The 7,970-nt window shown below is 43.8% G+C and overlaps 1 protein-coding gene across 5 annotated transcripts in view; it reads left to right on the forward strand.

Annotated features, from left to right (window-relative positions):
- The window catches only part of CTCF (CCCTC-binding factor), a 47,886-nt gene extending 45,325 nt beyond the window's left edge, over positions 1-2,561 (forward strand). For 2 of the 5 annotated variants that reach the window (XR_010657729.1, XM_065899487.1), the window contains one exon: positions 1,066-2,561. Coding sequence is in view for 4 of the 5 variants with exons in the window: in XM_065899487.1 (XP_065755559.1) it covers positions 1,066-1,250 (185 nt within the window). In the remaining variant the exon portion in view is untranslated. The remainder of the gene's footprint in view (positions 1-1,065) is intronic. The other 3 variants (XM_065899488.1, XM_065899489.1, XM_065899486.1) reach the window with 2 other exon arrangements.
- The last annotated feature ends 5,409 nt before the right edge of the window (positions 2,562-7,970 follow it).

Here is a 7,970-nt window from a genome sequence, read left to right on the forward strand (position 1 = left end):
AGCCATGAGAACAAATTAAGGTCACACTGGGAACAGACTCTCAGGAAGCGATTTTTTGGTTTTTACGGAGGAACATCTCTAGAGGCCTGTTAGGTTTCAGTAAGAGAAAATCCAGAGTAGAAGGGTACTTATGTTCTACAAGGTGGGTACTGTTAATGTGGGAGAGTTGTACAAAACAACCAGAGTCATAATCAGCTGGCAAAATTGATGTGGTAATGAATGTAAAACAGCCAAATTTTAAAAGATAGAGGGAAAAAGCAATTTCTGAGCTGACACTGTCCCTCCTAAGAAATCTAGGCCGGTGGATTCTATTGCTGGCCTCCTGATTTATGAGAGGACACAGAGGAGGTGTTCACCCTCCACGTCACACCACGTAGCAGTCCTGTACGGGACGTGGCCCTTGTGACAGCAGGCTCTGCAGGGTCTCAGGTCTCTGTCCCATTCATGAATCTCCTAAAAGCTGGCAATTTTTTTTCTTTCTTTAACAAATACAGGGTTTCATCTATTTTTTTAACATGCTCCCTGAGCCCCGTGTCCAGATGTCTTATTGCAGTGGGGTGGTTGACTCTAAAGATCCTGGGAACTATTTTGCCTACACACATTTGAGTGAGTGAACTGGCGGGAGGGCCCTGGGTGTTGGGAGGACTTCAGACTTAAAAATGTCAGGTTCTTTGCTATAGGTGGGTCATCTCTAAAACGGACCTACATCCCACACTCTGTGAAGTATTCCTAGTCCCGCACCATCTGCATTATTTGCCTGTCTCACACACACTATTATGAAGCCCAAATTTATGACATAAAGGAAAACTAAGTTTTTTAATACGCAATTTGGGAGTCATATGAAGAGGAATGTCAACATTTTGTTCTTTGATAGTATCTAGAGTAGTGGGGCTTTGTGTATGGCCGCATTTTAGGTTATTAGGTCTTTTTGATTGACTTTCTCTGTATCGAATCTAAGGCTTTCCTGTGTTGCTGACATTCATTTAGTGTCAAGTCTGAAAAGACCCTTGCAATCCTTGGGGGCTTTAATGGAGCATTTGTTTTGTTCATGCTCTTCTTTGCCAGCAACAGCCATTATTCAGGTCGAAGACCAGAATACAGGTGCAATTGAGAACATTATAGTTGAAGTCAAAAAAGAGCCAGACGCAGAGCCTGCGGAAGGGGAGGAAGAGGAGCCCCAGCCAGCCGCCACAGACGCCCCCAACGGAGACCTCACGCCCGAGATGATCCTCAGCATGATGGACCGGTGATGGCGGGGCCTCGCTCGTTGCCAGGACTGCTCTGGGCTGTGTTTAAACGGCCCGCATCTTAATTTTTCTCCCTTCTTTCTTCTTTTGGCTTTGGGAAAAGCATCATTTTACCAAACATACTGAGAACTAAAACTTCAAGGATGATGTTAGAAAAATGTGATTTAACTAGAACTTGCTGTTTGATGTTAGCAAATAATGGAATGTTCTGAGTCCCTGAGGGTTTACTGTGAAGTGCTGAGGACAGTGTTGACGCCTAACTGGTTTTCTTAGATGGAAACAGAGACATTGAACCCTCTCTCTTGCTATGGTAAACCACTCCAGAAACCACCACTGGGTTTCCCAGAGTTCTATGGTCTTCTTCCCAGGAGAGTTTTTAATTGTAAATGCAGACTTGGGAAGGACTTAGACTTTTAAACTGGTTTTTGCTTTTGCTTTGCCCTGACTCTCTTTGCTTGGAGTCAGTTGCACACCAGTAGTATGGCATGCTACGATTGGTTTCTGTCCTGAAGACTTTGCCTCTTTCTTGGCAAAGTTTCTGGTATGGTCAAGCTTGTAAATAACTTTTTTTACATTTTAATCTTTTCCATTAATTAAGAGGTTGAAAAGAAGTGCAGTGTAAGAAAACCCAGCATTTTAATTACTTGCAAATTAAGTTTCCACAGACTGTAGTATGTAAATGTTGAGAAGGAATTGGATCACAATCATGTAGCAGAATGGCACCCAGACTGCTGCCCGCTAGTGACGGACACCCACATGGAAGATCATAATTTTCCAGCCCATGGAGCCAGCATTTGAACCTTGTACAATTAACTTTGTTATGATTTCCCATCTACATTTTCTTTGCTTTGTTTGTAGCTGAATTTTGTGTTTTATACATCCTCTGTTAAAGCAGAAGGGTGATTATGAGTGGGTCACAGCAGCTCTTAAAAGCTGGGCCAGAAAATTTCACTAGGTCAGTAATTTAAACTTTGAATCTTCAAAAAATAATAATGTGAAGCAAAACCAACTAAAAAGTGATTCTTGCACATGAACTGTCACATGTTTAAAATGTGTTTTTTAGAGAGCCTCAGTCTTGCTGATTTCAAACACTTTTTTCTTCTGTGTATTGCTTTTAAGAGAGCCATCAGTTAGCTATCAGACTCTAGGTTGATGCATTTTGTACTTAGCTGTACTGTGTGATATTTTTCATTATTTTAGGACGCCAACATGAGACCTGTAATAAAATATGTAATGGGGTTGAAAGCTGGGGAGGAGGATCTACTGCTGTACAGCTAATAAATCATAACGGATTAACAAGTGCTCCAAACACTCCAACTTGTGTGATTCCTGCTTAACGAGGGGCCCAGAGGGGTCTGTGTGCGTAGCCTCAGGCGGTGCAGGCCTCCTCGCCTTTCAGACGCAAGCTATGTTTCCAGGATGACCACTTCCTCTCTAGCAAATGAGAGATGATCTTGGCAGGTGATGGAATATTGAGTGCATCCTGCTGCAAGTTTCAGTGCCCCAAAAGTGGTATGTGAGTAGAGAGGTGAGTGTATACAGCTGCCAGCCCCATGATCCAACTGAAGAACCGGTTGCCTGTGGTAGAGCAGGTGGGTCAGAGAGCTTAGAGGAGAAAGGGCTGATGGGAATCTTTGGCCTCGAGATCTCAGCTCAAGGAGAGCTGGGATCAAAATACATTGAGCTCTGCCAAGTGCAGGGGAGCAGAGAGAAGCTGGGCCCAGTCTGCCCTAGAGAAGTTCATTTGAAAGGGAGACAGATGTGCCACCACCAGGCTGTGGGGAGAGAGTCCTAGATAGCACAGCCTGCTTGTTAGCACCTAGGAAGCAGGATGGAAAGGGAGTGTGTTAGGAAGTTTATGCATTAGTGTAATACCATTTTGCTGCTGTTGGCCATTTCTGGGTAGATTCCTTTGGCAAGCCCCTTTTAGGTGAAAGCTTTGGCCACTAATTATAGGTTTTTTGTTTGTTTTAAAATTTTTTTTAATTGAAGTATTTACAGTATGTTAATTACTGCTGTACAGTGATGTTGATTAAGTTATATATACATTCTCTTTTATTTAATACTACTTTGCATTATGGTTTATCATAGGATTTTTTTTTCATTTTTATTTATTTATTTGGTTGCACCAGGTCTATAGTTGTGGCAGGTGGGCTCCTTAGTTGTGGCATGCGAATTCTTTGTTGCAGCATGCATGTGGGATCTCGTTCCCAGACCAGGGATCAAACCTGAGCCCCCTGCATTGGGAGCACAGAGTCTTATCCACTGCACCGCCAGGGAAGACCCCTGTCATACGATATTAAATATAGTTCTCTGTGTTATACAGTAGGACCTTGTTGTTTATCCATTCTATATATAAAAGCTTACATCAGCTAACCTCAACCTCCCACTCCATCCCTCCCCCATCCCCCCTCCCACTTGGCAACCACCACCACCAGTCTGTTCTCTATGTCCGTGATTCTGTTTCATAGATGAGTGCATTCGTGTCATAATTTAGATTCCACATGTAAGTGATATCATACAGTATTTGTCTTTCTGACTTACTTAGTATGATAATCTCTAGTTGCATCCATGTTGCTGCAAATGGCATTATTTCATTCTTTTTTATGGCTGAGTAGTATTCCACTGTATATACGTACCACATCTTCTTTATCCATTCATCTGTCGATGGACATTTAGGTGGTTTCCGTGTCTTGGCTGTTGCAAATAGTGCTGCTTTGAACATAGGGGTGCATGTATCTTTTTGAATTATGGTTTAGTTTTCTGAGGAACCTCCATACTGGCTGCACCAGCTTACATTCCCATCAAGAGTGTAGGAGGGTTCCCTTTTCTCCATACCCTCTCCAGCATGTTATTTGTAGACTTCATAATGATGGCCATTCTGACTGGTGTGAAGTGGTACCTCATTGTAGTTTTGGTTTGCATTTCTCTAATAATTAGTGATGTTGAGGATCTTTTCATGTGCATATGGTCATCTGTGTTTCTTCTTTGGAGAAATGGCTATTTAGGTCTTCTGCCCATTTTTAGCTTTGGTTGTTTGTTTTTCTTTGTTAAGTTGTATGAACTGTTCGTATATTTTGGAAATTAAGCCCTTGTCATTCACATCATTTGCAGGTATTTTCTCCCATTCCATAGGTTGTCTTTTCAGTTTTTTTATGGTTTCCTTTGCTGTGCAAAAGCTTGTAAGTTTGATTAAGTCCCATTTGTTTATTTTTGTTTTTATTTCTATTGCCTTGGGAGACTGACCTAAGAACATTGGTACAATTTGTGTCAGAGAATGTTTTGCCTATGTTCCCTTCTAGGAGTTTTATGGTGTCATGTCTTATGTTTAAGTCTTTAAGCCATTTGAGTTTATTTTTGTGTATAGCGAGAGAGTGTGTTCTGACTTCATTGATTTACATGCAGCTGTCCAACTTTCCCAATACCACTTGCTGAAGAGACTGTCTTTTTCCCATTATATATATATATATATATATATATATATAAATTTATTTATTTTTGGCTGCATTGGGTCTTCATTGCTGTGCACGGCTTTCTCTAGTTACAGTGAGCGGGCTTCTCATTGTGGTGGCTTCTCTTGTTGTGGAGCATGGGCTCTAGGCATGTGGGCTTCAGTAGTTGTGGTGCACGGGCTCAGTAGCTGTGGCTCGTGGGCTCTAGAGCGCAGGCTCAGTAGCTATGGCGCACGGGCTTAGTTGCTCTGTGGCATGTGGGATCTTCCCAGATCAGGGCTCGAACCCACGTCCCCTGCATTGGCAGGCGGATTCTTAACGACTGCGCCACCAGAGAAACCCCCATTACATATTCTCCTGCCTCCGTTGTCAAAGATAAATTGACTGAAGGTTTGGGTTTATTTCTGGGCTCTCTGCTCTGTTCCATTGATCCATATGTCTGTTTTTATGCCAGTTTTGATTACTGTAGCTTTGTAGTATTGTCTGAAGTCTTGGAGGGTTATGCCTCCTGCTTTGTTCTTTTTCTTCAGGATCGCTTTGGCAATTCTGGGTCTTCTATGGTTCCACATGAATTTTAAGATTATTTGTTCTAGTTCTGTGAAAAATATCATGGGTAACTGGATAGGTGTCTCATTAAAACTGTAGATTGCTTTGGGTAGTATGGCCATTTTAACATTATTAATTCTTCCAATCCAAGAGCATGGGGTATATTTCCATTTCTTTGAATCATCTTCAGTTTCCTTTATTAATGTTTTATAGTTCTCAGCCTGTAAGTCTTTCACCTCCTTGGTGAGATTTATTCCTAAGTATTTTATTCTTTGGATTGCGATTTTAAAAGGTATTTTTTTTACATTCCCTTTGTGATATTTCCTTGTTGGTGTAAAGAAGTGTAACCAGTATGTTCATCTTGTATCTTGCTGAATTCATTTATCGGTTCTGGTAGTTTTTGTGTGGAGTTTTTAGGGTTTTCTATATATAGTATCATATCATCTGCATATAATGACAGTTTTACCTCTTCCCTTCCAATTTGGATACTGTTTTTAAAAATTTATTTTTGGCTGCGTTGGGTCTTCGTTGCTGCACACAGGCTTTCTCTAGTTGAGGCAAGCGGGGGCTACTCTTTGTTGCGGTGCGCAGGCTTCTCACTGCGGGGGCTTCTTGTAAGGCACATGTGCTTCAGTAGTTGTGGTGCACAGGCTTAGCTGCTCCGTGGCATGTGGGATCTTCCCGGACCAGGGCTCGAACCCGTGTCCCCTGCATGGGCAGGCAGCTTTTAACCACTGCACCACCAGGGAAGTCCCCCAATTTGGATACCTTTTATTTCTTTTTCTTGTTTGCTGTGGCTAGGACTTCCAATTCTGTGTTGAATAGAAGAGGTGAGAGAGGGCATCTTTGTCTTCTTCCAGATTTTAGTGGGAAGGCTTTCAGCTTTTCACCGTTGAGTATTATATTGGCTGTGGGTTTGTCATAAATAGCTTTTATGATCTCGAGATAATTATAGGGTTTTTTAGCCAGAATTCCAGTTTTCAGTGAAAAGTAAGTAACAGTGGAGAAGCTGTGTGAAGGCTTCAGCTGGTTTGTGGTATCCATACAGTCGGGTCTCCCAGAAAAATCGGTATCGTCAGGAGCCTTGGGACTGTGAACCAGGCAATCAGCAACTTGGACTGAATGTTAGTGGCCCGAGGCTGTCAGGGCATTTGGTCTCCATCCCAGGCATGGGCTAACCCCCACTGCCACCAGGAACCAGAGCACCCCCTACCAGAGTTGTTTCAGTGGCCACATAGCTTTTTAAAATTTTTAAGCATAGGGCCTTGCCTGGTGGTCCAGTGGTTGGGACTCTGTGCTTCCACTGCAGGGGACCTGGGTTCGATCCCTGGTCGGGGAACTAGGATCCTGCAAGCCACACAGCCGCCCCACTTCCACCCCCCAAAACAATTTTTTTTTAATTAATTTTATTTTATTTTTTGGTTGAGTTGGGTCTTCATTGCTGCACGCGGGCTTTCTCTAGTTGTGGCGAGCGGGGGCTACTCTTCATTGTGGTGTGCGGGCTTCTCATTGCTGTGGCTTCTCTTGTTGCGGAACATGGGCTCTAGGCGTGCGGGCTTCAGTAGTTGTGGCACACAGGCTCAGTAGTTGTGGCGCATGGGCTTAGTGGCTCCGCGGCATGTGGGATCTTCCCGGACCAGGGCTCGAACCCGTGTCCCCTGCATTGGCAGGCGGATTCTTAACCATTGCACCACCAGGGAAGTCCCAACAATTTTTTTTTAAGTATAACAGAAAATCTCTTCATAGAACAGCAAGCAGTTTATCTGTATCTTCAGCATAGCTTTTCTGTTCTAATTGTATATATTCAAATTGTTTACAAGTAGGTTGGTTTGGGTTGGGGAGGGGGCAAGAAAAGTGACATTGTGATGCAGCCAAGGCCGGAAGGAGATTCCTCCATTGGCATAGCCCCATGATACATCCTGTGTGACTCCATTAAATGTGAAACCTTCACACTCTTACTCCACACGGGAGACGGGAGCCTCCTGGCAGTTCTGGGAGCTGCAGTCTGGCCTGTCACCCTGTGCAGGCGGGGCTTATTCCTCATTATGAGCTTTTAGCATTTCCTGAGCACCCACGGAGTGTCATGCTGTCTAGAACACAGAGACAGTCTTGAACAAGTTGAAGGCCTCTCTCCCTCTCATGAGTCACTCACTTGTGGGAGCTGAGTCCCACTTGGTCTCTGATAGCAGTTATGCTTGTTCTGTCACCGGCACCCTGACGGCCAGCAGTTACGGAGATGTGTGGCTAGCCAGGCACCCCATCCTAATCTCCAGGCTGATGCTGGTTTCCTCCTCCGCAGCCCCCTGCTCGTCCTCACAGCACTCACTAGACAGGGGCTTATGCCTCCGGTGCAGCTGTTGGTCTCAAGACGCCCTCCACCTGGGAGCAGCTCAAACCCTTTGGCACTTATTCCCTCTTGTATTTCTCATTCTTGTCATTCAAAACAGAAAAATCCCAGTGAGGGGGGTTTTCTATCCTTCTGTTCTGGAGTCTTATGGTTGCCCTGGTAAGACTTGGCAAATGTGAGTGTTCCCTGAGTTCCAGCCACTGTTGTGAGCACCTCTGTAAACATTTAATCCTTACACTTCAAGGTAAGTTAATAGCTCCAGCTTCCAAAACAGGAACTGGATGCGCAGAAAGATCGTAACTTACTCAGTGTCAAACAGCCAGTAAGAGGTGGAGTCAGGACTTGAATTCAGGCAATGTGCTTTCAGAACCTTCATTC

This window comes from Phocoena phocoena, chromosome 20, assembly GCF_963924675.1.
Source record: "Phocoena phocoena chromosome 20, mPhoPho1.1, whole genome shotgun sequence".
In the NCBI taxonomy this organism is placed as follows: domain Eukaryota; kingdom Metazoa; phylum Chordata; class Mammalia; order Artiodactyla; family Phocoenidae; genus Phocoena; species Phocoena phocoena.